The sequence below is a fragment of the Ornithorhynchus anatinus genome, chromosome 8, assembly GCF_004115215.2.
Source record: "Ornithorhynchus anatinus isolate Pmale09 chromosome 8, mOrnAna1.pri.v4, whole genome shotgun sequence".
NCBI lineage: Eukaryota > Metazoa > Chordata > Mammalia > Monotremata > Ornithorhynchidae > Ornithorhynchus > Ornithorhynchus anatinus.
In genome coordinates this window covers 1701828-1729172 of record NC_041735.1, presented here as the reverse complement: position 1 = coordinate 1729172, position 27345 = coordinate 1701828, and the positions used below count along the sequence as shown (strand labels likewise).

General features: G+C 60.0%; 2 protein-coding genes across 2 annotated transcripts in view; one reads left to right on the top strand and one right to left on the bottom strand.

Annotated features, from left to right (window-relative positions):
* Positions 1 to 67: 67 nt before the first annotated feature.
* On the top strand, positions 68 to 16774 carry SHF (Src homology 2 domain containing F; the record flags this gene model as incomplete). Its single annotated transcript, XM_029070613.2, has 7 exons — positions 68 to 502; positions 7762 to 7906; positions 8230 to 8436; positions 11250 to 11396; positions 12756 to 12906; positions 13137 to 13256; positions 16214 to 16774. Coding segments are annotated over 7 exons (1392 nt in total), but the record flags the coding sequence as incomplete, so codon positions are not given.
* Positions 16775 to 17387: 613 nt separating this feature from the next.
* LOC100093104 (dual oxidase 1) overlaps positions 17388 to 27345 on the bottom strand; it is a 31088-nt gene continuing 21130 nt past the window's right edge. Inside the window, exons 28-36 of the mRNA XM_029070612.1 lie at positions 26090 to 26189; positions 25852 to 25901; positions 25348 to 25475; positions 22234 to 22387; positions 21689 to 21921; positions 21323 to 21481; positions 19940 to 20095; positions 19497 to 19625; positions 17388 to 18177 (exon numbers count right to left, since the gene is read on the bottom strand). Coding sequence (XP_028926445.1) covers positions 18055 to 18177; positions 19497 to 19625; positions 19940 to 20095; positions 21323 to 21481; positions 21689 to 21921; positions 22234 to 22387; positions 25348 to 25475; positions 25852 to 25901; positions 26090 to 26189 — 1232 coding nt within the window. The 3' untranslated portion in view covers positions 17388 to 18054. The remainder of the gene's footprint in view (positions 18178 to 19496; positions 19626 to 19939; positions 20096 to 21322; positions 21482 to 21688; positions 21922 to 22233; positions 22388 to 25347; positions 25476 to 25851; positions 25902 to 26089; positions 26190 to 27345) is intronic.

The window sequence follows — 27345 nt, the reverse complement described above, 5'->3', positions numbered from 1 at the left end:
CATGTTGCTGAGCGGTCCTCCTCCTCCTCCTCCTCCTCCTCCTCCTCCCCCCCCTCCCCCTCCTCCCCCTCCGGGCTCGGGTCCGGGGTGGCGATGGGCGGGGGGCGGGGGGGCCCGGCGGGGCGGCGCGGCGGGGACGGGGACCGGCGGGGGGGGCGTGGCCAGATGGCTCCGGGAGCATCTGGGCTTCCGCGGGGGCGCCGCGGGCGGGGGCGTCAAAGCGGGGCCTCCCCCCGCGCCCCCCGAGCCCGACTACCGGCCCCCGCCGCCCCCCGACATCCTGGCCGCCTACCGGCTGCAGCGGGACCGCGACTTCGAGGACCCCTACACCGGCGCGGGGGTGGGCGCCGCCTCCTCGGGCCCCCACGACGCCCCCGGCCCCGCGCCCCCGCCGCGCCACGGCTCCCCCCCGCACCGCCTCATCCGCGTCGAGACCCCCGGGCCCCCCGCGCCCCCGCCCGAGGACCCCCGGACCCTCGGAGCCCCCGCCAACGCCGACAGGGTGAGTGGGAGCCCCCCGACGCCGCCCCCCCCCCCTCGGGGACCCGGGGGACCCGAAGGTCGCAGGGAGTGGGGGAGACGCCTCCCCTCCCCGACTACCCAGACCTGCACCCCAGACCTCCCCCAGCCCCTTCTGCCAGACTGGGCAGCGAGCAGGAGGGCACTGGGGACAAGAAGAAGAAGAATGGTGGCATTTGTGAAGCGCTTACTATGGGCGGAGCACCGTTCTAAGCGCTGGGGGAGAGACAGGGTCGTCGGGAGCCTCACGGTTAGTCCCCGTTTTACAGATGAGGTCACTGAGGCGGAGAGAAGCGACTGGCCCACGGTCACCCAGCTGACCGGGGGCAGCGCCGGGATTCGAACCCGTGACCTCCGACTCCCAAGCCCGGGCTCTTTCCGATACGAGGTCCTCAGGTGGCCCCACGCGGGGCTCCCGGTCTTCATCCCCGTTTCACGGAGGAGGGAACTGAGGCCCAGAGGAGCGGAGTGACTTGCCCAAGGTCACCCAGCTGACGAGCGGGGATTGGAACCCACCACCCCTTGGGTGGCCGGGCTTCGCCCCGACCCCCCGCTCGACTGGAGCTTTCACCCGCCCCTTGCCTTCCAGGTCAGATGCCGCCCACCCTCTTGCCCGTCCCCTCCTCCTCCCGCCGCCTTCACCGATGCCGGGGGTGGCCAAGAGGCTGCGAGGAGCCGAGGGGGTCGGGCCCCGGGGGGGGGGGGTAACTGTCCCGCTTCATCCAGAAGAGGGATTTTGGAGGATGGGGCTCCCAGACCAGGGGACCGAGCCACTGGTGACCCCCCGCCCGTGCCCCCGGGCCAGCGACTACATCTCTTCCGTAGGGCCCGTGCGCTGTCTCTGTGCTGTTGCCGTTGTCCGGTCCCTAGGACGGGACCAGAGAGGCCAGACCCAGTGATGCGTGGGGGTGGTCCCTTTATTTCTACCGAGGGGTGGGGGCAGAAAGGATGGAACCAGACGTCCCCTAGCACCCCCCCGGGGGCCCACGGAGGAAGCCGGGGTGTCTGGGCTCCGGGGTCCTTCGCCCTGGGACCCGGGCCCGGCCGCCGTCCCGGCCGACCGGGGGGGGGGGGAGGCGGCTCCAGCCCAGCCGGGACTGACTCAGGTTTGACCCCGTGCCCTCGGCCCAGCTCGGGTCACTCCCTCTCTCTCGCCCCCGCCTCCCGCCCCCATAGCCCACCCTAGCCAGCCTAGCCAACAGGAGGGAAGATGTTGCCTTGCTGTTCTTGGCGGCCGGAGTCCAGGCTGGCCCGGATCGGGGATCCAGGCTGGAAGAAATAGGGGGAGACCGTCTTCCAGCTCAGCAGGAAACCTCGGGCACGGGATTGCCCGACCCGGGCCGCCGCATGCCCGTCTCCTGTCAGGATCCCTCCGGGGACATCGTGTGCCCTCAGAATAGCCCGCGCCCCGGAGATCCCAGGCTGATTGCGGTCGGCGATGGCCCTACGGGCCCCCTGCCCCACTCTGCCGTTCCCTCTGGCTCCTTGCGGTCGGACCGGTCCGAGGGCCTCGATCGTCAGGCGCTGCCCAGCCAATTTCAACCCTTGGGGGGGGGGCAGGGCCAGGCTTAAGAGCTTAGTACAGCGCTCTGCACACAGTAAGCGCTCGATAGATATGATTGAATGAAGGAATGGGGTCTGAGCAGGACCCGAGCAGTGGGTTCATCCGACCACCTGCAGGGGTTGTGTGTCCGTGGCCTTCCAGGCCACTTCCCCACCCCAAGGGCCTCTGTCCCTCATGTCCTAGAACCAGTGGGTCTCTGTAGGCTGGGGACCCCGTGCTGACCCCATCCCGGATTGGGAGGGGAAGGCTGTGAGTGGTGACCCCCAGCCAGGACCCCAGGGCCAAGGTCACACAGCAAATGGCAGAGCTAGGAATAGGACCCAGGTCCGCCGACTCCCAGGCCCGTGCTGTAACCACTGGGCCAGAGATTCTCCTTTCCATCCCTCTCCCACCTCCTTTCTTGAGAGCCGTCTCCCAGATACCCCAAATCCCCTTTCCCCAAGTCCCGAGCCGTCGCTACGCCGCTTTTTCTGCTCTGTCCACCCCATCCGCAGACCGTCTCCAAACTCTGGTCTGTCCACCCCCTCTCCGGACGGTCCCCAGCCCTGAGGGACCGGGGTTTGGCCTGTCTCATCTCCTCTTGCGAGTCTACAAGGGGCTCAGGTCCTGGGATCTTGCCGCAGGCCTCTTCTCTGCCGCCCATCTTCTGTCTTCTCGCCCTCCAGGCTGCCCCGTGAGTCTCTGCTGTCACCCTGGGCTCGAGGCAGGAGAGAACCCTCGTTCTGACTGCCTAGTGGTGGCTAGGAAACCGAGGGGTTGGTGGCCCCCGAGTCTGATTTTTTTTTCCTTAATGGTATTCGTTAAACGCTTACTGTGTACCAGGCACTGTAGTGAACGCCGGGGTAGGTAACAGGCTAATCACGTTGGACACAGTCCACGTCCCACTTGGGGCTCTCAGTCTTAATCCCCTTTGTAGAGATGTGGTAACTGAGGCACAGAGAAGTGAAGTGACCTGCCCCAGGGTAGACAGCAGACAGGTGGCAGAGCCAGGATTAGAACCCAGGTCTCTCTGAATCCTAGGCCCATGCTCTGAACGCTCTGTTTCTGTCGGGGAGCAGATGGGGCCGGGGAGGGGCCGGGTTTCTGCCCCTCAGGTGGGGTCTGGGGAGGTGTCGGGGGCCCGAGGGAGCTCCGACATTGTCCCCAGAAAGAGCAGGACCGGGACTGCGTAGGGGCAGCCCCCTTGCCCCTCCGCCGCCAGCACCAGGACCGCCTTGCTCGCCACTGAACCCCTCCCCCGAGGGAGGGCTGACCATCTGGGTCGGTCAGCAGTGGGGCAGGTGGCAGGGCGGCAGGAGCTGGGCGCCTGGGGGACGGGGGCGTGGCGGTGGGAGCTGGCTGTGGCAAGAAAGGCAGATGGTACGGCAGTTGAGCCGCACAAAGGACCTGGGAAAGAGACTGGCCGGAGCCTCGGCCCCGGGTCTGGCAGAGCCTGGTCAGGAGGGGCGGAGGGTGGGGATCGAATAGGGGCTGTTTCAGGTTTCCTAGAGAGGGGGAGGCCAGGCCTGGGGGCGGGCACCGCCGGGCTGAGCCTGGCCAAGGGCGTCTGCAGCCTGTGACTGAGCTCGGAGTCCTGGAGGGAGGGAGGGACAGAGCAGACGGGCAGAGAAGCCGGGACACATGCACCAACGGACCCAGACAGAAGCCCCCAGGCACACGTGCCCACCCGGACGACGGTGTGCCCAGGCCCGGACGCACCGCAAACATGCACTCGGCCCCTCCGTCTCGTGCGACGCGCGTGCTGCCCCTCTGCTTTATGCGCTCAGAAACCCGGAGCCTGCCCTGATTCTGTCCAGTAGAGAAGCTTGTGTCCAGCTGTTGAGATCCCACCCGCGCCCTCGGGATCACCAGGGGAAGGGTTTGGGATCCGCTGTCAGTTCCTGGCCCAGAGAGCGAGGGTCAGGCTCCCGTGCTGGCGAGAAGGGAGAGGGGGCGGGGTACCAACCTTCCTCCTGGCGTGACCTGCTTAGGGGGGCCTGTAGCTGTCCCTTCCCCCACTGCCTCTGACCTTGGGACCTCAGAATTGCCAGGTCCCAGCACGCCACCCCTCCCTTCCCCCTAGTAGAGGCTGCAGGAAGCCCCTTCCCCAGCCAATTTGAAGGATCCCCTCCCCTCACCCCCCCCCCCCCCGCTGCTGCACCGAGGGCAGATTGGTATCCTGGGCCTGGGGGCGGCATGGATTCACTGATGGAGCTAGATGGGGGCTTGGCCATCTCGGTAATAATTATAATAATTACAATTATAGTATTTGTCAAGCGCTTACTGTGGGCCAAGCACTGTTCTAAGCGCCAGGGTAATAATAACAATGATGGTATTTGTTAATATTAATAATAATGTTGGTATCTGTCAAGTGCTTACTCTGTGCCAAGCACTGTGCTAAGCGCCGGGGGGATGCAAGGTGATCAGGTTGTCCCACGTGGGGCTCACAGTCTTCATCCCCATGTGACAGATGGGGTAGCTGAGGCACAGAGAAGCAAAGTGACTTGCCCAAAGTCACCCAGCTGACAAGGGGCAGAGCCGGGATGAGAACCCACGACCTCTGACTCCCGAGCCCGGGCTCTTTCCACTAAGCCATGCTGCTTCTCACAGCGCTTACTATGTGCCAAGCACTGTTTTTAGCGCTGGAGATGCGAGGTAATCGGGCTGTCCCACACGGGGCTCACAGTCTTATTCCCCATTTAACAGATGAGGTAACTGAGGCGCCGAGAAGTGAAGTGACTCGCCCAAGGTCACACAGCAGACAAGTGGCCGAGCCGGGATTCGAACCCTCTGACTCCCAAGCCCAGGCTCTTGCCACTGGGCCATGGGTGTCATTCTCCAGTGTAGGGGCTCCAAGGTAGGAAATAGTGTGGGGGGGCATGAGGAGCCCCCAGACATGACCCCCTGCCTCTCTGTGTTGGCAAGGGGCCAACAGGGAGGGTCGTGGGGCATCTGCACGTAGGGAAGCAGCGTGGCTCAGAGGAAAGAGCCTGGGCTTCGGAGTCAGAGGTCATGAGTTCGACTCCCGGCTCTGCCGCTTGTCAGCTGTGTGACTGCGGGCAAGTCACTTAACTTCTCTGTGCCTCAGTTACCTCATCTGTAAAATGGGGATTAACTGTGAGCCTCACGTGGGACAACCTGATTACCCTGTATCTACCCCAGCGCTTAGAACAGTGCTCTGCACATAGTAAGCACTTAACAAATACCAACATTATTATTATTATTATTATTATCTGCCCCATCGGGACAGGAGAGGGACGGAGCTGAGGAGAGAGCCGGGCTGGAGCGTGGCTCGGTGGCAAGAGCCCGGGCTTGGGAGTCAGAGGTCGTGGGTTCGAATCCCGGCTCTGCCGCTTGGCAGCTGGGTGACTGTGGGCGAGTCACTTCACTTCTCTGGGCCTCAGTTCCCTCATCTGTAAAATGGGGCTGAAGACTGTGAGCCTCACGTGGGAGAACCTGATTACCCTGTATCTACCCCAGTGCTTAGAACAGCGCTCTGCACATCGTAAGCGCTTAACAGATACCAACGTTATTAATCCGCTTGAGCCCTGGGCTGGAGCAAGGCCTCCTGCCAGGCTGGGAGGCCAGAGGCCCAGCTGGGAATCTGGGTAGGGGTATCCTGGTCTCGATGGGTAGGGAGCTGTCTGGGCAGAGGTGGCTGTGCCAACGGGCTAGTTACCTCAGGGCTGGGAACCACAGCATCCCCCTCCAGACTCTAAGGGACTATGTCTGTTTATTGTTATAGCGGACTCTCCTTAGCGCTTAGTACAGTGCTCTGCACATAGTAAGTGCTCAGTAAATACAACTGACTGTCAGCTGGGACCCAGACCCTGCCTCTGTCCCCTCCTTTCATTCATTCTATAGTATTTATTGAGCGCTTACTATGTGCAGAGCACTGTACTAAGCGCTCGGAATGGACAATTGGGCAAGATACACCAACCTCAAGCAAGGAGCTCTCCTGAGCCCACCCAACGCTGCCTTCTGTCCTTTGCCCCCTGCCCTGGCCCCTCTCCCCAAGGAGATCTGGCCCCACCCTCCTGACTCCATCCCTACGGCCCCGCGAGGATGCCGAGGCCTGGGTGACCGTGGTGGAGATGGGTGGGGTGGGAACGATACTTAGTACAGCGCATTGGATCGAGCGGGCGCTCAATAAATACTAATACCACTGCTGGCGGCGCCGGGCCGACGGTGGACCGGATGCGCGCTGCGCCCTGTGGTGGGTCCGGGCCCGGGGCTGGGCCATGGCACCTGCCCACGTAGCAGGGCTGTGGCGTCCCCGTGGGTGGACCCTGGAGTGCCCAGCCCAGGGTGGGGGCAGCTCCTTCCTGCGGCAGGGTGTGGATGCCAGGAAGGGAACAGTGCGGGCATTGAGGGGCTGCCCGCCTGCCACACTGCCACCTGTGCCGCCTGCAGGCACCGCCGACTGGGGAAACCCACGCTGCCTGGCTGGGAGGGGACCGGGCACCGGTCCAGGGCTCCAGTGGCTGGGAGCAGGGCAGAGAGCCAGGCAGGGAGGGTGGCATAATCCCAGGCCCCGTGGACAGTGACCAATCCAAGCTGTCAGGGATGGCCCATCCCTACCCTTCAGCGAACAATAGCCAGGTGCCACTACCCTGGAGTGGGGGAGGGCAGCTGACCTACCCTCAGGATGAGGGGGGCTGATATGTGAGGGTCTTAGCCTCCAACCTGATGAGATTCCCCAAAGGGGAGGATGGGGCCCCTGCCCTCTCCCCGTGCTCCAGCAGCAGGGCCAGTCCTCCCCTGGCACCAGGAGTGGGGTCGATGAACGTATTATTGTTGCCAGGGTGAGCCAGGTGTCCCCGGGCTCTCCCAGGCTAGGCCCTGCGCGGCTTACAGGGTGTGGAATGGATTTAACTTTAGGTCTCTTCTCCCAGTCCCTGCCCTGGTGCTCTGCTTTTGGGGCTGCCCCGCCCCACCCTGCCTCATCCCAGTGGGGCCTTCTGCCTCCTCCCCCTCCGCCCCATCCCTGGGTCAGCATCCTGGGTGCCCCCTGGATGGCGGGACAGGCTCCCCAGCCTTGGCCTCCCTGCTCAAGTTGGGTGGCTTGGCCCCAACTGGGCCCGAGGCTGGAGCAGGTGGGTCTCCACCTGGCGTGGCAAAAGGGTGGGCGCTCTCAGGCGGGTATCGATTATCCCTCTCCTCTGGGATCCCCAGTTGGCTCCTGCAGCATGGCACCAGCTGAGTTTGGGGCTCAGAGCTAGGCACGCGGGCCGGCGGCGATGTCCGGGCAAAGGCAGATGTGGGACGGGGTTGGAATGGAGCCTCCACGGGCACCTTCCCCCCGAGCTGGGCAGCTTCCTGCAGGGCAGCACTCCTCCCGCTCCTGCTCGCCTCTTCCGATCTCCCGCTCGCCCTGCTCCCACCCCCGTGCTCTGCTTGAAAAAGGGCCCATTGTGCCTCGGCTGTACCCGGCTCCACCCCAGCCTCTGCCTCCGGGAGGAGGGTGGTGAGCTGGGCACCTCCTGGACCGGGCGACCGGCCTCAGCCCCGGGTGGAGCAGGAGGCGGGCAGGGAAATAGCAGGTCCAGGCCCAGATCGGTCCCTGGCTCCCGCTGGGCTTCCTCGAGGGCCGTGCGCTGGGCAGCCATTTCCTGTCTGCGGCTTGGGGGGAGCCTCCCCCTGCCCGGAGCCAGCCCAGATGGTGCCCACCCGGCTGAGCCCCGCACCCTCTCTGGCAGCTGGCGATCGTAGAAGACTACGCAGACCCATTTGACGCCCACGATGGGGGCGAGGGGACGGCGAAGCCCGCGGAGAGCCCCCCCGAGCAGATGCCCGAGAACGACGGCTACATGGAGCCCTACGAGGCTCAGAAGATGATGGCCGGTGAGCGGGGGTGGGGGGCTGGGGGCTGCTCTCTGACGAAGCAGGGTCACAGGCCCCAAGAGTAAGAATAATAACTGTGGTGTTTGTTAAGCGCTGACTAGGTGCGAGGCGCCGGGGTGGATACAGGCCCATCGGGTTGGACCCAGCCCCCGCCCCAAGTGGGGCTCACGGTCTCAATCCCCATTTTACAGATGAGAGAACTGAGAACCGGGGGGGGTCACTGAGGCCCGGGAGCGGGAAACCGGAGGGTGCAAGATCCGTCCCCTCCGAGGGCACATTTCCAGGTCTGAGTCTCCCCCACCCTCTCCATCCCCTTCCCCCAGAGATCCGGGGCTCCAAGGAACCGGCCCCCCAGCTGCTGCCCCTGTACGACACGCCCTACGAGCCGGGGGAGGACGGCCTCAGTCCTGAAGGCGAGGGCGGGGGAAGGACCCGGGAGCCTCGCCTCCCAGCTGGTGACGAACGACCCCCGGAGGAGTACGACCAGCCCTGGGAGTGGAAGAAAGAGAGGATCTCCAAGGCCTTCGCAGGTGAGGCGGGGGAGTGGGCCGCCCGTGGGCCCAGCCCCATGGATCAATCTTCAGTGGTATTGATTAAATGCCTGCTGGGCGCAGAGCACTGTACTAAAGGCTTGGGAAGGAGGAATGACTAAAAGACACAAACCCAGTCTTCCAGGAGCTTAGCAGGGGCTTTAGGGCTAGTGACCAGGACAAGTGCTCAACAAGAAAAGGGCGGGGTCCCGGTGGCCTTAGGCTGGGGACCCCCCCCAGCCTTACTCCTAAAATAGGTCATTCATTCATTGTCATATTTACTGAGCGCTTACTGTGTGCCGAGCACTGTGCTAAGCTCTTGGGGAAGTACAGTTCAACAGTAAACAATGACATTCCTTGCCCACGGTGAGCTCACAGTCTAGAGTCGGGGAGACAGACGTCGGTGCAAATAAATAAAATTACAGGTAGGTGCTTTGGGGCTGGGAGAGGGGAAGAGCAAAGCGATAAAATTACAGATATGTACATAAGCGCTTTGGGGCTCAAATGGGGGAAGAGCAAAGGGATAAATTAAATTATAGATATGTACATGAGTTCTTTGGGGCAGGTCAGGTGGGGGCAAAGCCAGGGTGGGTGTTGGGGTGCTAACTGTGGTATTTGTTAAGCACTAACTATGTGTCAAGCACTGTACTAAGCGCTGAGGTAGATACAGTTAGATAATCAGGTCAGACACAGTCCCTGTCACAGTCTAAGGACGATGGAGTACAAGTTTTCAATCCCCATTTTGTAGATGAGGAAACTGAGTCCCAGAGAAGTGAAATGACTTGCCCGAGGTCACCCAGCAGGCGGTTGGCAGAACCGGAATTAAAGTCCAGATCCTCTGATGCCCAGGCCTGTCCTCTTTCAGTTAGGCTTCCCGAGGGGTCAGATTTGGGTGGGTCGGTGCTGTCTGGGGGGTGGGGAGAGGCAGGGGCCAGGGATGGTGTTGGGCAGGACGCTGGATGCCTTCTCCAGTAGTGGGGGGACTGAGCCCCCTTTCCCTGTTATTTGAAACAGATGGTGGGGACTGGTGGGGATCGATAACTCAGGCTGCAGACGTAAAGCCCTCGAGCCATCAGCCCTCACTGCCTGTCCGCTTGCCTCCCCCTTATCATCTGCCACTCTCCTCTCGCCCTTCCGTAGTCTAGAAGGGTGGGCAGGCAGGAGGGCAGCCCCAGAACTGGCTCTGCTCCTTTCTTCCACCAGATCCTGGGGAAGGAGGTGGGACGACCGCCAGATCCCCCCACATCACTGGTCTCCCGGCGTGCCTTGCGGCCAAGGAGACGTTAATCCCGGGGTCTCCTTGGAGAATCGATACTGTTTGGATTGCTTAATGGGAAAATCTATCGTCATCATTAGGAAACCTCGTTAGTAGCCCTGCAGCTCCAGTGTGGCTCCAGCCAGGATCCACACGGGGAAGGGAAAAATCAATGGAAGGCTCGCTCAGGGCTCCAAACTGGAGGGGCGAGAAGATCCCGGGGTTCTGGGTGGCGAGAGCCTGGCCGCTCTCCAGTCCATTTCGTCGTCCCCGGGTCTGAGTAGGAGAGCCCTTCCGAGGTTGAGGGCAAGAGCGGGCCCCGTTATAATAATAATGATGATGGTATTTTTTAGGCGCTTACTAGTGTCAGGCACTGTTCTAAGCACTGGGGTGCATAGAAAATAAGCGCGTTGGACTTAGTCCATCCCTGTCCCACATGGAGCTTACAGTCTTAATCCCCATTTTACAGATGAGGTAACTGAGGTACAGAGAAGTTGTGACTTGCCCAAGGTCACACAGAAGACAAGTGGCAGAGCTGGGAGTAGAACCAAGGTCTTTCTGACCCCCAGGCCCGTGCTCTATCCACTAGGCCGCAAGGCAAACACAGCTCATCCCTTTCAAGGGGGCTCAGACTGCTGGGAGCTGGGGGACTCCCAAGATGCCCCCATAGCCAGAATCCTCCCCCTTCCCATTAAAATATTAATAATAATAATAGTATCTGCCAAGCACTGTTCTAAGCACTGAGGTAGATACAGGGTATGCAGGCTGGACACAGTCCTGTCCCATATGGGGCTCACAGTCTTAATCCCCATTTTACAGTTGAGGTAACTGAGGCACCGAGAAGTTAAGCGGCTTGCCCAGGGTCACACAGCAGCCAGTGGGTTGGTGGGGTGAATAGGCTGAAATGAACTGGTTTGGGTGGAAATAGCCTGACTGGGAATCTTTTCAGCCCCACATTCAGAAACTCCTGGCTCTTTTCAGCCCCCAGGAAAAGTGGAGTTCAGATGAAAAGGCACAGCCCTGGGGGAGGGCAAAATCTATGTTTTCTAGCCCAGTATGGGAAATCCAGAGGGCACCACCCAGCCTCCACTAAAGCTGGCACCTGTATGCTCAACCCCTCTGCCCCCATTCCCAGGCCTCTTTGTTGGAATTTTGGTATTTGTTAAGTGCTTACTATGTGCAGAGCACTGTTCTAAGCGCTGGGGTAGATACAGGGTCATCAGGTTGTCCCACCTGAGGCTCACCGTCTTCATCCCCATTTTACAGATGAGGTAACTGAGGCACAGAGAAGTTAAGTGAATTGCCCACAGTCACCCAGCTGCCAAGTGGCAGAGCCGGGATTCGAACCCACGACCTCTGACTCCCGAGCCCGAGCTCTTTCCACTGAGCCACGCTGCTTCTCTTTGTCTTTAAGCCTTTCCCCTCTCCATCCTCTGCACTTTCCTCCTCCCTGGGCCACCCTTGGCCCTGCTCGTGTTCGGGCTTGGGTGTCGGTATCTCAATATCTCTATTTCTCTCTGTGTTTCTCTGTCTCTGTCTCCTCTCCTGCTGGCTCCAGTTGACATTAAGGTCATCAAAGACCTGCCGTGGCCGCCACCCGTGGGACAGCTGGCCAGCAGCCCCTCCCCTGGGGACGGGGACGCCTCTGCTCCAGCCTCACCCCCCCTCCAGCTTCAGCCCCAGCCCGGCTTAGAAGAGCGCAGCGGTGGGTTGTGTGGGGTCTTAGATGCCTGGGCGAGATCTGCCCCAGGTGACCCTGGCACCTGCCCCTGTCGTCTTCCTCGGGCAGGAGGCCTGGAGGCTGTGGGGGAACAGTAGAAGCCCAGAACCAGCCTTGGGATTGTGCGGGGGTGGAAAGGAGGAGTGTGCACGTTCGTGTGTGTGTGTGTGTGTGTGTGTGTGCATGTGCATGCATGAACACTGATGGGATATTTTATTTCCTCCTGGGGGGGAGGGGTCTGCAGATGTGCACAAGTGTGCTACTGAGTTTGTGGGTGAATCTGCCTGGAAATATCCGTGTAAATGCACAAGTAGTCCCAAGAGAAATAGTAGTGCGAGTCTAGGACTGGGTCTGCACGTGTCGGGTAGGAGTGTGGGAGGGAAATACTTGTGGGGAGGAAGCTGTGATAGGAAGAGGTGCAGAGAAGGAGAGATGTGTACTGGGGTGAGGGATGTGGCATGTGGAAGGGGCTGGAGGAGAGGGATGCATGACAGGAAGGGGCGAGGGGAGCGGGATGTATGGTGGTGTGGAGAGGAACCCGTAATAGGAAGGGGTACAGAGAGGGGAGAATGGGTGGAGAGGGGCCGTATCTTGGGGAGATTGGGGTGGGGGGCAGGATGTATGGTGCTGTGGAGAAGAACCTATGGTGGGGGAGGAGGAGGCAGGGAATGCCTGTGGGAAAAGGACGTGTGCTGGGAAGAGGGGAGGGGATGAATATAAGCCCAACTGCTGGGCTCGGCCCCCTGGCCAGGCAAAGAAAGAAGGATATGAGGGTGTGAGCAGTTGGTGGAGGGGAGGGAAGGGGGTGGGCAGAAGGAGGGTGGGGAGGGAGCCGGTCCCCGGGGTGGGGGCTCTAAGTGGGATTAGCCTGGCAGGAGGCCCAGGCGATTCGGTAATGGCTTTGCAATCGATAAGTCATTTCAGCAGAGTGGTTTGGCCGGGTGTGGCGGTGAACTCAGGAGGGGAGAGGAGAGGGACGATGTTGGCATCCTAAGAGCCGCTCGTCGTGGGCGACTTGATGAGAGGCAGGGAAAAAGAAGGCTGGCCACGGGGCCCGGGGCCTTCTCCCAACTCAGCGCTGCCCCTGGGTCCCGGGCGCCGGCCTGGAGGCATTCAGTGTTCCGGGGCTGACTGGTTATGGTGCGGTCTGGGCCTCCCCCACACCACGGTGCCACCTAGATGCCCATTCACCCCAAGAGTGAGGTCCCAAATCCGGGGCCTGTGCAGGTACGGTCGGCAGAGCCGGAGGGTGGAAAGATGGGGAGAAAGACCAGTCAGGCCCGGCCCCGCTGCCTCCAGCCCCAACCACAGCCCCTCCAGTGACCACATATGTTTCTCCCACAGCCCAGTTCGAGGCGTTGGACAAAGGTTTCCTGTCTCCCGGACGGGAAGAGAAGGGACGCCCTCTGGCCCGGCTGACAAAACCTGTGATTGGTGACCCTACCAGCCCCCTGGGCGAGTGGACGGACCCAGCTTTGCCTCTAGAAAACCAGGTGTGAGTGTCTGGGCTGGTCGGGGGGACCGGCCCTTGGCTCTGCCCCCCTTCCGCTCCCCGTGCTCGGGCTGGACCCCCAGCCCCGTCCCCCCTCTTGCCTCTCCCCCTGTTCCCCTGGGGCTGCGGAAGGAGGGCCGGGGCCTCTGAGTGGGTACCATTGGTACCGGGGCCATTGGCAGCATCAACCCCGAGACGAGTAGACTGACTTGCCATCTTCCCCCCGCCCCCAGCTGGTACCACGGAGCCATCAGCCGCACCGATGCCGAGGCCCTGCTGAGGTTGTGCAAGGAGGCCAGTTACCTGGTGCGAAACAGTGAGACCAGCAAAAACGACTTCTCCCTCTCCCTCAAGTAAGTGCCGGGAGGGGACCTTCCCGAGCTTCCGGGTTCAGGGATCGGGAGGGGGGCGGGTGGGCCGGGGGCCCCTGTGAGCACAGCAGCGATAGCCCCCTTTCCCACAGTGCGGCCATCCGGCTCCTACTCTCCAGTGCTAGTCCCAACTCCCTCCACCTCTACTCAATACAGAGCCCGGCACATAGTAAGCACTGAAATACCATCACTGTTTCGACTACCGTCAATCTATCAATAAGGGGCACTGATCGAGCGTTTTCTGGGTGCGGAGCATTGGACTTGGTGCTCGGGAGAGTACAGTATGTTTGAAATGGTAGACACCGAAGCTCAGCTGGGGAAACTGAGGCGCCGGAGGGGCCGCCCACGCCCCAGTGGCGGTTTTGTCATGCCGGGGAGGTGTGGGGGTCCGTGCTCCGTCTGTCTGGTCGGGAGCCGGGGAGGACCGAGGGAAGGGACTGGCTCCAGTTCTCGACGGTCCCATCTGGGGCCTGCCAGCATCTGTCTGCCGGAGCCTCGTTTGCATATAAATGGGCTTCTCTGAAACACAATTACGGTTTCCCGGCTCTCGGTAATGGAAGGGCTTTCACTGGTAATTAAAACCGCTTCCGCCCGCTGCCCGGTGGGGCCTACCCGCGCCTCCTCCCTCTCTCCCTCCTTCCCTCCCGCACCGGCCCCTCCAGCACTTTCAAGGCAGGTCAAGATTGGCGGAGTAACCACAGCCCTCCCTAGCTTCGCTGAATAAGGGCCATTGCATACAGGGAAACTGAGGCAGGGATCACCCACCCCCGTGTTTAGCCCGAGGCCAAAGAGGAAACGAAGCAAGTGGCGGGGCCCTCCCGGGCAACCCAGGGTAGACCCTAGGGTTGAAGCTGGGTCTCTGAGCACTAGTGCCTCAGTTTACTCATTCATTCATGCAGTAGTATTTATTGAGCACTTACTGTGTGCATAGCACTGTACTAAGCGCTTGGAATGTACAATTTGGCAACAGAGACGATCCCCGTCCAATGACGGGCTCACAGTCTAAACGGGGAGACAAGACTCCTGTGAATGAATGCCTCCTCCCCAGGCACGCTCTCCGAGGCCAGATGAAATAGGAGACCTCCGAGAGAAGTGGGTGCTGCAGGAACCAGTCAACTGTATTGAGCGCTTACCGTGTGCAGTGCATTGTACTAAGTGCTTGGGAGAGTACGGTATAACCTCCCTCCTCAAATCCAACAATTACCCTCCCTCAGTTCAAAGCCTTATTGACAGCACATCCCCAGGAGGCCTTCCCTGACTAAGGTCCCCTTTCCTCTTCTCCCACTCCCTTCTGCATTGCCCTGACTTGCACCTTTTCTTCATCCCCCCTCCCAGCCCCACAGCACTTATGTACAGCTCTGTAATTAATTTATTTATATTAACGTCTGTCTTCTCCCCCCACCCCCCGCCACCCTCAGACGAGGGTAGGAGGGAAGACAGACATTAATATAAAGCTCACTGTGGGCAGGGAACATGTCTGTTTATTGTTGTATTGTCATAATACTAATAACTGTGGTATTTGTTAAGCATTTACTATGTGCCAGACACTGTACTCATACTCTCCCAAGTGCTTAGGATGTTGCTCTGCACGCAGTAAGCACTCAGTAAATATGATTGAATGAATGAATGAACAATAGACATATTCTCTGCCCACGGCCCGTGAGGGACTCTGCTGATTTCTCATGTCCCCTGGGTTCCCTCCCCTCAAATTTAAGAAAAATGTTTCCTGCCCTCCTATTCTGCCCAGCTCCTGGTTTCCCTCCCCCTCCCACTCCTCTGTACTGTCTGGCTCGACTCCCATCCGCTATTATCTCTGACAGACAGATGGACACAGTCATTCCCCTCGCCCTCGCTGGCTGTCCGAGGTCTAGGAGGCGGTCGGGGCTGCAGGCGGGAAATCTGTTAGAGCTGCAGGGCCCGGAGGGGGGCAGGAAGAGGCTATTAGCCCAGGCCCCTGCCAGGAAAGGGAAGGCAAGACTTGGTGGGGAGGGGAAGACCTCCTGCCACAAGCGGGAGATCAAGGCGGGAGATAAAGTCGCTAAAAGAGCCAGAGACCTAGCTAGGCCTGCCTGGAAGGCAGCAAGGGGAGGTTGCAGGAACAGGCTTGCCGTGGGCACAGAATGTGTCTGTTTATTGTTCTATTGTCCTCTCCCAAGTGCTTAGTACAGTGCTCTGCACACAGTAAGCGCTCAATAAATACAGTTGACTGACTGGATGGCGCGGTGCAGGGAATCTTGTGCCTGAGATGGGCGATGGCAGTGCCCGGGGGCTAGGGAGGAGAGGATCTCCACACGGGTCTCGGACCAATGGGTAGGGGAGAGAGCTAAACTTTGAGAGCTAAGCTCTGAGTCTCCCCCTTCCCCAAGAGCCAGCGCTACCAGAACCGCAGGGCCCGAGCCAGGCCAGGGGTGGAGACATCTTTTGCAGCATAAGAAAATCGTACGCAACTGCTCCTGCGACTGGTGCATTCACCACCCACTCACATGTCACTGGCTCACCTGCACACTTCCCCGCCCCCTCCCCCCAGGACAGCGCTAGCCCTGGGCCAGCTCCCCCCTTGTCATGCATGCATGCACACATGCGTGTGTGTGGTGGGGATGCAGCCGTCCCCTTCAGAGTCCTGCGGCCCGCGCTGCCCCCTAATAATAATCATAATAATGGTATTCGTTAAGCACTTACTATGTGCCAGGCACTGTACTAAGTGCTGGGGTAGTTACGAGTTCACTGGGTTGGTTGGACACAGTCCCTGTCCCAGGTGGGGCTCACAATCTTAATCCCCATTTTACAGATGAGGTCACTGAGGCACAGAGAAGTTAAGTAACTTGCCCAAGGCCACACGGCGGACAAGTGGCAGATTGTCTGATTCCCTGATTCCCAGGCCCGTGCTCACCTGCACGAGACCACGCTGCTTCTCATCCCACTCTCTGTCCTCCCCACAGGAGCAGCCAAGGGTTCATGCACATGAAACTGTCACGCACCAAAGAACACAAGTACGTGCTGGGCCAGCACAGCCCGCCCTTCGCCAGCGTGCCCGAGATCGTGCACCACTACGCCAGCCGCAAGCTGCCCATCAAGGGGGCCGAGCACATGTCGCTGCTCTACCCGGTCGCCATCCGGACTCTTTAGGGCCTCATGGCCCACCCCCTACCTGCTGGCTCCGCTCCCCGTCACTCCCTTATCCCCCAGGCCGAGGACTGGGACTCGTGTTAATTTATTCTAAAGGGGAGCAGGCCGAAACGGCCGAGGGGATGGGCCCTCCACAGATACGGTCCGAGCTCCGCCGGTCAGGACCACCACCCTTGCTGCCGGGCAGTGACCTGCACCTGCCTCCAGGCACGGCTAGCCGGGGCCGGGTTGGCCGCGGCGACGGTGTCCCGGCGCCAATGTCGCGAACCTCGGCTTCCCCGGCCCGACTCACCTTGCCTCGCTCCCCACCTCTCTGTGCCCGGGGAAGAGGGAGTGGGGACCAGACAGGCTATAAACCACCGTTTCCAAGCAGACGCCGCGGCTCTGAGAGCACTTTGTGAGCACCGAGCTCTTGGTGTGGCGTCCAACTGCCCACTGCCCGACCTATCCGATGGGAGGGGTGGGGGAGTGGGGACCTCTGCTCTAGCTAGGAGGATTGCTAAGTCAGTTGCCACCTTAGGAGGCAGAGCGCTGAAGTGAGACTGGGAGGAGGCTGCCTGATCCTCCGTCTGGAGCCAGTAGGGAAGCATCTGGATCGAGGGTGGGCCTAGTCTGACCCCACCCTCACTGCCGCCTCTTTCTACGGGAGCTCCCCAAGTCGGGCAGTGGGCAAACTGACCCCTGATGCTGGAACCTGTTCTCCCAGGCTCCTCCTCATCCCCCACTTCCCCCAGAACCATGACCTGGAACCCAGCGGGCTTGGACCTTCCTCACCGGGCTGCCGAGCTCTGTGCTCTTCCGGGCTAGTATAGATTGAGGTGAGGCGTTTCTAACGGGAGCAGACTTGGCTTCTCCCACCTACCTTCAGAGGGTCCTAGGGAGCAGGGAGGGCATTCAGGCCAACCCTCAGATCCTACTTAGTACCGCCCTCTGGCCCTGCGTTGGCCTGGTGGGCCAACCTGGGCCCCGGAGCCATCCACGATGGAAAGGAAAAGAAGTGAACTTAGAGTGGGGGAGTGCTTTATTTTCAGAGAACAGGGTCAGGATTGCCTTTCCAGAGAAGTGGGCTGCACAGGAGAAGGTTCTTGCCTATCTGTTGGTGAATGTGTTTGAACCGGACAGGGCTGAGCCAGTACCCACACAGACACCCCGAGCTCCCTGAGCCTGGCTGATCTGCTTCTCATACCCTCGCAGCCCAGCCCATGCGGCGGGGCAGAGCTGTGGCTCTGGCAGCCAGGGAGCGTCCCCACAGTCTGGGCTGCCTCGCCCCAGTCCTGCCTGGCCCGGCCCCCGTCTGCGGTTAGGGAGGAAAGAGATTCGGGGTGGGGAGAGGAGAGTGACCTGGAGTCCCCACCAATGCCAAGATCCAAGCCCCAGCTGCTCTACAGACTGGGGGCAAAGGATTGGGGGTTTCTGTCCCACTCGGCTGGCCCAGACAGCGTTGAGTGGGGGTGCAGTACCGCTACAGGACCCCCCACACCCTTTAGCCTGGCACAGTGGGAATAGGTTGGAGCTCTGGGCACCTGCCCCGAACCTGTCTGCATGCCAGCTGCAGACAATCCCCAAGTGCCAGGCGGACCTGAGGCCAGACAGGTCAAGGGCGGTGTCGGCTCTGGCCCCAACCTCGCCCTACCGCGCTGCTCAGCGGGGAGACTCAGAAGTTCTCATAGTGGTGGGAGAACTGGGCCTGGTCCTGCCGGTTGATGAGCTGACAGGCCTTCTCCACGTTCTTGGTCATACCGGGCGGGCCGCAGCTGAACACCCCGATCTTCCGCACCTGGAGGGGAGGGGCTGCATTAGGGACCAGGTCAGAGAGACCCGGCTGCTCCCAGGAGAGGAGGGGCCAGAGAGACGTGAATCCGGGAGGGCCCGGCCATGGACACGAGGGGCGGTTCTCCCTGTCCATTGGCTGTACTGCCCAGGAGGGCTGGTGTCCCTGGGTTCCAGCTGTGGAGGCAAAGCCATTGTTTCCCACGGCTGCCTGAGCTGGATCATCACCTTGCTCACACCGAATCTCTAAATGAGAAGTGGAAGTGGAAAAGCCTCCCCCAGATCTGGTTTTTTGCCATCCTAGGAGCTCCTTGAAGCCAACCTACTGCTCCCAAGCCCCAGTACATTCCCAAATCCACAATAAAAAGCGTGTGCAGCTAGCACCCCAGAAGTGTCACCACAGCAGCGTGGCTCAGTGGAAAGAGCATGGGCTTTGGAGTCAGGGCTCATGAGTTCGAATCCCAGCTCTGCCACTTGTCGGCTGTGTGACTGTGGGCAAGTCACTTAACTTCTCTGTGCCTCAGTTCCCTCATCTGTAAAATGGGGATTAAGACTGTGAGCCCCACGTGGGACAACCTGATTCCCCTATGTCTATCCCAGCGCTTAGAACAGTGCTCGGCACATAGTAAGCGCTTAACAAATACCAACATTATAACTCTGTTTGGGCCCCAAGAGGGTAGCGTAGTGGTGACCAAACTTGTCCAGCCTCAAGACTGCTGTGGGGGGTAGCCAGGCGGCCCTGCTCTGGGTAATAATTGCAGTATTTGTTAAGCACTTACTATGTGCCAGACACTGTACTAAGCAAAGGAGTAGGTACAAGTTTATCAGGTTGGACACAGTCCTTGTCCCACATGGGGCTCATGGCCTCGATCCCCACTTTATAGATGAGGTAACAGACACAGAGAAGTGAAGTGACTTGCCTAAGGTCACAGAGCAGACAAGTGGCAGAGCCAAGATTAGAACCTCAGAACCCAGGGGGGCCGACCTGGGGGCTTCTGACCCTCCTCCAGATGGGGTCACTGCTTAATGAGCCATGGCCAAGGGGGGTGCCTCAGACCCCACCACAGCAGCCAGGACCCATCCTCAGTCCTGTCATCAGTGGAGGGGTCACTCTGACCAACAGCGTTGGGCCAAGTACTGGGGGAATAGAGGAGGAAGTCCCTACCCCCAAGGGGTTTGCAATCAACTGACACCCCTGGATCTGCAGGGCTGGGGATGGGATGGTCAGCAAAGGAATTGGGGAGTGTGATTTCCCAGACACAAACTCCAGTGCCATTTTTCCCTCCCCACACCCGTTCCCTTACCACAGGGGAAAGGGAGACTCACCTGAGGGTGAACTTCCTGCAGGGAACTGAAGAAGGGGACGAACTGCGGGCGGCCAAAGTGGGTGACGGAGCGCAGGCCCGTGAACAGGCTCCTGTTCAGCACCTTCTGGAAGTGGCGCTCACAGATGTACTGAGGAGAGGGGGCAGAAGTCAGGCCTGGGCATGGGGCCGCAGGGCAGATGGGGATTTGGCCGGGAACGGGGCTGAGTGAGGGCTCAGAGGCAGAGACGGAGCTGAGGGAATTTACAGGGACAGAATGGGGGTCGGACACGGGGACAAGGCTGGGACGAAGGGACAGAGGTGGGGTGACAGATGGAGAGACACAGCAGTGGGGACAGAGTTGGAGGTCAGGTAGAGAGACAGAGCTTGGGGGATGGACTGGATGGGGCTGAGGGCGGGGGAGGTCGGAACCCCTCAGACTGGCATCCCCCGGCCCAACCTCACCAGCATGGTGGTCCTGAGGTCGAACTTCTCAGCCAGCTGGGTGATGTAGATGTGGACGGACACCAGCTCCTGCCGGTCGTTCTCCTCCACCTCGCGGATGATGTCGGCCAGCCACTCGAACTGCCTCTGCGTCCGCGTCACCCAGATGAAGTAGATCTGGAAGCAACGGCTCCCGCTCAGGTCCGGCCCGGGACCCCCACCCCAGGTCGAGTCCCCCCCATCCCACCAGACCTCGATGGGGAGGCTCAGCTGCCCTTGCCCTCCATCTGTGAGCGCCCTAGGGCCAGGGGCCAGGTCTAATTCCCACTGGTGAATTTTCTCCCAGCCCTTAGTACAGCGCCGTGCACACAGTCAACACTTAGTAAATAAGCAGCATGGCCTATTGGGAAAAGCTCGGGCCTGAAAGTCAGAGGACGTGAGTTCTAATCCCCGCTCCACCATGTGTCCTTGGGCCAGTCACTCAACTTCTCTGTGCCTCGGTTACCTCATCTGTAAAAATGAGGATTAAGACCGTGAGCCCTGTGTGAGACAGGGACCATCCAACTGGATTTGCTTGTATCCACCCCACTGGTCCTGACCTGATTACCTTTCATCTACCCTAGCGCTTAGAACAGCTCTTAGAACAGTGCTTGGTACATAGTAAGCGCTTAACAGATACTATAATTATTACTGTTACTACCTCCGGGTGCACCCCACGTGTCCCGTCCCTCCCCGCGCCTGCCGTCCCTCGAGCTCACGGCAGTCCCGCAGATGGCGCTGCCAGTCACCAGGGTGGAGGCCTGTCCCCGCCCCAGCGGGGAGGGGGTTTGGGGGGAAGAGGGGAGGAAGAGGAGGAGGAGGAGGAAGGCCTCTGGCGGGGTGGGGGTTCCGTCTGTCACCCCGAGGGTGCTGCCTGGCCTGGCCCGGAACAATGGGCTGTGTCTCTGCCCGCCGCATTCCTGTGCCCGTGACTCACCCTCGAGGCCGGGAAGACGAGCAGAGACCTGTCAGCCCGGGTAGGGGGGTGGGGGGTTTGGGGTGGGGGCTGGGGGCTGGGGTCTAGGAAACAGAGGGGAGGGGCGTTCTGGGCGCCGGAGCCTGCTGCTTCGCTCACCGAGCTCCCACCCTGGGCCTTCCACTTGATGCTCTTCTGTCATCCTCAGTGCCCCAGTCTCCTCTTCTCCACCACCCCATGGGGCCAGTATCAGGGACCCTTGTCATTCCCCCCCCCAAAACCCAGCTCGGTGGGCTACCCCTCCCCACCCTTGACCCCCACCCCCCAACTCTAGGGCAAGTCGGAAGGGCCCAACCCATTTTGCAGATGCCTCCCAGCGCAGCTCCTGCCAGGCATGGGGCGTGGAGAGGTCAGTGTGTGGGGAAGGGAGGATGGTGGGGGCGTCTCACCTTCCTACAGAGCAGCTGGCAACTGACCGATGATTTGAAGACCAGGTCTTTGAGGATGGAGGCAAAGGGAGTGACCCCGATGCCCCCGCCAACCAGCACCGACACCTCAAACTTGTGCCACTCCTGGTGACCCTCTCCAAATGGCCCGTCCAGATAGAGCTGGGGGAGAAGGACCCAGTCTGGTGACCACCCCGGCTGGCTCCCGCCCAGAGAGAGGGCAGGAAACACAGAGGGAAAGGGGCCCGTCAGGTACTGGGCCGTTGGCCACGCTGAGCCCATCTATGGTCCTCACCACCCCGGACCCACCCTCCGCACCACCCAACCTAGGTCCTTCCTCCCCTTGCCCAGCCCCGGCTGCAGGGGCACCTTGGGGTATCTGGCACTGTCGGCCCCCGGGGGCGGAGTGTAGATCTCCCGCAGGCGGGTGGTCCAGGGCCCCGCGGCACGGATGTGCAGGCTGAGCGTGTCCTCGTGGGGGGCGGAGGTCAGCGTGAAGGGGTGGTACTCCGTGGTGCCCAGTGCCAGGCAGGCGATCCGCACCCACTGCCCGGATTTATACTCGAAGCCCTGGGGGCGCTGAAACTGCAGGTGGGTCACACCTGAGGGTGGAGGAGAGGGGAGAGGGCAGAGGGCAGGGCCGTCTTCGGTGTGGCATCTTCCCGGGTAGGGCATGCCCTCTCAGAAGGTGCTGAAGACCGGACACGGCAGAGCTGTCCCATGTACTGGGGACCCCCGCCCGGCTTCCCCAGAACTGCCGGGCAGCACAAGCAGCCGGTCACCCCAAGTAGAGTCCGGCGCATTATCCTCTTCTCCACACCCCAACCCACACGTGAGATGGCAAAGCGGCCTCGGTCAGCTGGCCCCCACCCTCCGGGCCTGGCTGCTCCTCGGTGCCCCCTCAGAGCCCATACCTGAGGGCAGCAGCTCGGCCTTCACCACGCCGATCTCCACTTTCTTCCGGCTCAGGCTCACCAGCTTGTCCCCCGCGTAGATGAGCGCAGGGACCAGGAAGAAGATGTAGAAACGCGGCTGCTGGATCAGGGCGTAGCTGCCGTGGATGATGAGCTGGGAGGCACGGCGCAGCCCAGAGTTACCCACTGCTGCCGCCTGCCCCGCCCCAGACCCAGCCGCCCTCCAGCCCGGCTCCCGATGCAGCTGGACTCAGAGGGCTCCAATCCACTGTCATTTGGTTCCCCGGGACCCAAGGGCTTTTCATCCCCCAGCCTCTGATAACGCAATTAAAAGTGACCAGAGCAGGAAATCCCGGGGCCCTCTTCTTGGGCCGCTTGAGAAGCAGCTTGGCTTAGTGGCAAGAGTCCGGGCTTGGGAGTCAGAGGACATGGATTCTAATCCCGACTCTGCCACTTGTCTGCTGCGAGACCTCGGGCAAGCCACTTAACTTCTCTGTGTCTCAGTTACCTGTAAAATGGGGATTAAGACTGTGAGCCCCAGATGGGCCAACCTGATTGCCTTGTATCTACCCTAGAGCTTAGAACGGTGCTTGGCACGTAGTAAGCGCTTAACGAATACCATCATCAGCATCGTTCTTACTAACCTTCCCAAGGTCTGACAAACCCCCCCGTCCAGAAATTCTTCCTCCAGTCTAACCTAAATCCTTCATGCTGCAGTGTCAACCCATTTCCTCTTGTTTTGGATGACAGCCCTTCCAGGACCTGAAGGCAGTTTCTACGGGGCCCCTCAGCCTCCTCCTCTTTGGACTGAACAATCCCAAAGTTTAAAGCTTTCCACCTAGGTCTTAGTTCTCAAGCCTTGAGTCATCTTCCAGCTCTCTCCTCTGTGGCCTCCCTGGTCCTCCCGGGCTTGGGCTGGGCCCAGCTGAAGGAAGATGATCTCACAGGCCCTCCTTGCCGGCCCTGGTTGAGATTCTCAGGCCTGGACTGGTTTTGGGTGTCGGTAAAGGGCTACACTGGTGACTCCAAGACCTGCTTGGGGTTCACTATGAGTCCTAGATCCTTTCCTGCCCAACTTGTGGCAGGTCTCCCCCACACCCAAACCCGTCTCTATCCTTGGGGAGTCGGTCAGTTGTATTTATTGAGTGCTTACTGTGTGCAAAGCCCTGCACTAAGCACTTGGGAGAGTGCGATCTAACAATATAACCGCCGCGTTCCCTGCCCACAGCGAGCTTCTAGCCTAGAGGAAGCACCATCCTGAAGCTACAGCTGTCCCATCCAGGCCGGCCCTCCCCCTCCATACCTCCACTCCAGGGGGTTCAGGGTAGACCCCAGCTCTTCCCTTGGTGGGAGGGGCACTCTCAGCCTGAGGGCCTGCCCCCCGCCCCGCCTGGCCCCCAAATCCTGCAGAGTCCAGCAGGGGAAAGCGGGCAGCCAGAGCAGGGGGGTTTTCCAGGGTTGGGCTGAGCCCCGAGACAACCAAGCTAGACCGGGAGGCCTGCTCTCTGGGGACTCCAGGCCAGAGTCCCCTATAACCAGCTTCGGCCTTCCGCCAACGGCAGCGATAAAACTGGCACTAGACCAGAGGCCTCCTCTTCTTAATAAAGGAGGGAGGATTAAGCGCATGTTCTCAGGAAGGGGAGGAGGGGCGTGGCAGGGATCATCAAAGCAGAAGGGAGCTCAGGGGTTGGGGAAGGGGGAACCAGGTGAAATATGGCAGCCAGCTGTCTCCATCTCCCCTGAGAGCGGATCCAGGTGGATGGGATTACACTGCAGCAGGAGGGTGGCAGGTCGGGCAGTAGGAAGAACTAGCTGACTGCGAAGGGTGTGTCGGGGAGGCTGTGAAGGTGTCTTGGGCAAGAGAGACCCAGCTGTCTGGGCTTCGAGGTTTCAGGAAGGAGGGGCAGGGAGGGGCAGGTGGTGCCACTCAGCCCTGCCCATCGAGGGGTCTGGGAGTCTCCAAAGCTGATGGTCAGGCAGGGTGGGACCCAGGACCCTGGACTTCCCCAGACAGGCTTTATCTGGGGGCAGGGGGCCTGCATGGGAACTAGCAGTATGGTCCAGTGGATAGAGCACGGGCCTAGAAGGACTTGGTTCTAATCCTAGCTCTTCTACTTCTCTGCTGTGTGACCTTAGACAAGTGACTTCACTTCTTTGGGTCTCCGTTCCCTCATCTGTAAAATGGGGATTAAGACTCTGAGCCCCACGTGGGACAGGGACTGTGTTCAACCTGATTACCTTATATCTACCCCAGTGCCCGCAGTCAGCCCTGCTGCCTTGTCTCCAGAAATCCAACCTAGCACTGGCCTAATGAATTGGGTTTTGTTGCCACAAAACCTGTCCATTTCTGAGCTGCAGTGCCTGGCACATGGTAAGAGCTTAATAAATACCATTTAAAACAAAGTAGAGCAAAACAAAACAAAAACAGGCAGTGAGCAGCTCAGAAATGGACAGGCTTTGTGCCAACAAAGCCCAATTCATTAGGCCAGTGCTAGGTTGGATTTCTGGAGACGAGGCAGCGGGACTGACTGTGGGCAGATGCAGACCACCTCCTGTTTGTCCCAGTGAGCCCCAGTTGACAGCTGGTGGTCCTGTGAGCCAGCCCAGAGCCTCAGGGCAACGGTGGCTGGGGCTGAGATGCAAAGCTGTCAATCAACTGATGGACTGGCACCTGACTTTCTGGGGTGGGACCAGTGGGGCCTCCTCTCTTTCCCTCTTCAGCTTCCCAGCCCCAGCACCAAAGGGTGAGGTGGTTCTGGGGGCCTGCTCTGCTCATAGATTTGCCAGCTCAAAAATAACTTGCCTCTAAAAAATTATTTGGGAGCCAACTTGCTGCCTGGCATGGTCCCTGAGAGGCCAGATCCAGAGACTCATAGTGGGGAACCATCAGGTTGGGCATGCAGCTGGCCGAAAAAGAGTCAGGGGTCAAAGTGGACCATTAATTAGCCCCAGGACGGGATGCACTGTGAGTGTGTGTGTTTGTTATGGGGGGCACCCTCCTTTTCCCAGGTTGATTGGGTTCTGCCTGGGGTTTGGGGTACTAGGTGGTGGGGGGAGGCAGAGGGGTCCAGAACCAGGAGGAGAAATAGGGCATACCCGCGGGTGGGCACTCACCAGGATGTAGAGCAGGACATAGAGGTGGTGGGTCAGCCAGAAGCCCCGGAAACTGCGGCGACGGAAGTGGCGGGAGGCAAAGACGTACATGATGGCGAGGATGATGAGCAGAGCTACGCCCGTCAGGCCTGAGAGTGGGAACGGAGCATGGGCCGGGGCAGCGGGGAGCTTGGTCACCGCCTGTCACTGTCACCATCCACTGCCGTTCCTATCTGTCACCATTACTCTCCCTGATGCCATCCATCAGACTGTGTGACTCTGTGTGAGCCCCACCTGGGACAACTTGATTCTCCTATGTCTATCCCAGCGCTTAGAACAGTGCTCTGCACATAGTAAGCGCTTAACAAATACCAGCATTATTACTCTGCTTTCCTGGTGATCCTCCGAACCCACCCCACCCCTGCCCTTTCCACAGAAACTGAAGCCCAGCCGGCCTGGACATCTCTGGAGTCAGTGCAGTGGGTGGGTCGGAGGGATACTGTCTGGGCAGGGGGCCAAACTTACCAGGGACTGTTTGGAAGAACCACCAGGAATACTTCTGGGGCAGCTCGGACCTGACAGGGAGCAGGGAAGATAGGAGGAAGGGTCACCGTGCTGTGCGAGAGGGCAGGGGAAAACCTCCATGGTCACCATCGTTCTTCCTCTCCCACTCCTCAGAGGTGTCCAGGAGTGGGCGGGTAGACTGAATGAAGTCCCAGGGTGCCCCAGAGCCCTCTCCCTACCTCCAGGGGCACTTCCTCACCCGTCATTATGAAAAAGGTGGGGGAAGAGGCAGGCGAGGACGCTGAGCGGACTGATGGAGAACAGGTACACGTTGACCACGTGGCCGGCACTGTGCAGAACTGCAGAAACAGAGCCGGCAGGGATGAGGCTGTGGAGGGAAGGTCTGCCCTCCGGGGCTCAGGCCGGGAGTGGGAGGACACCCCCCTCAAAGCCTTATTGAAAGCACGTCTCCTCCAAGAGGCCTTCCCTGACTGAGCTCTCCTTTTCCCATTCCCTGCTGCATCACGCTGACTTGTTCCCTTTATTCATCCCCCCTCCCAGCCCCGCAGCACTTAATGATGACATCTGTTAAGCATTCACTATGTATCAAGCACTGTTCTAAGCACTGGGGTAGATACAAGTTAATCAGGTTGGACACTGTCCCTGTCCCACACGGGGCTCACAGTCTTAACCCCCATTTCACAGATGAGGTAACTGAGGCACAGAGAAGTTAAGTGACTTGCCCAAGGTCATACAGCAGTCAAGAGGCAGAGGCGGGATTAGAATGCAGGTCCTTCTGACTCCCAGGCCTGTGCTCTAACCACTGGGGCATGCTGCTTTTCAATACGTACTTGTGTACATATCTGTAATTTATTTATAGGAATACCTGTCTCTAACTCTAGACTGTAAGCTCGCTGTGGGCAGGGAATGTGTCTGTTTATTGTAGTATTGTTCTTTCCCAAGAGCTTAGTACAGTGGTCTGCTCAAAGTAAGTGCTCAATAAATATGATTGACTGACTGAGGACTGCTTCAGACGGGGCAGTCCATCCACAGCAGGCTGGGTGATTCGTACTAAACTGTCGTGGGCAGGGAATGTGTCTACTAACTCTGTCATATTGTACTCTCCCAAGTGCTTAGTACAGTGCTCTGCACACAGTAAGCACTCAATAAATATGATTGACTGACAGCTCAGGCATGCTCGGGCCTCGGGCGGCCTGAGGCGGGCTAAGAGGTGGGAGTCTATCCGTTTCGAGGAGAACTTTATTCTGGGAACTAGCGCTTTGCACTGGGGTCAGGGAACCCACCGAGCCCAACCTGGCTCAGCTCCAGGCTCTCGAGACCCGCGGGACCCATGGGTCGCCTGACTCTTTTGAGGCTCCGCCAGTAACCCCTTCTTGCAGCCTATGGACGATTAATCCCAGAACCCTTTGGAGCCAATTGGAAGAAAATGGGTCTGTCTAATAGGATCGCTGGAGTCTTGCCAATCAGAGTGCAGAAGAAGGACATTTTAAGCTG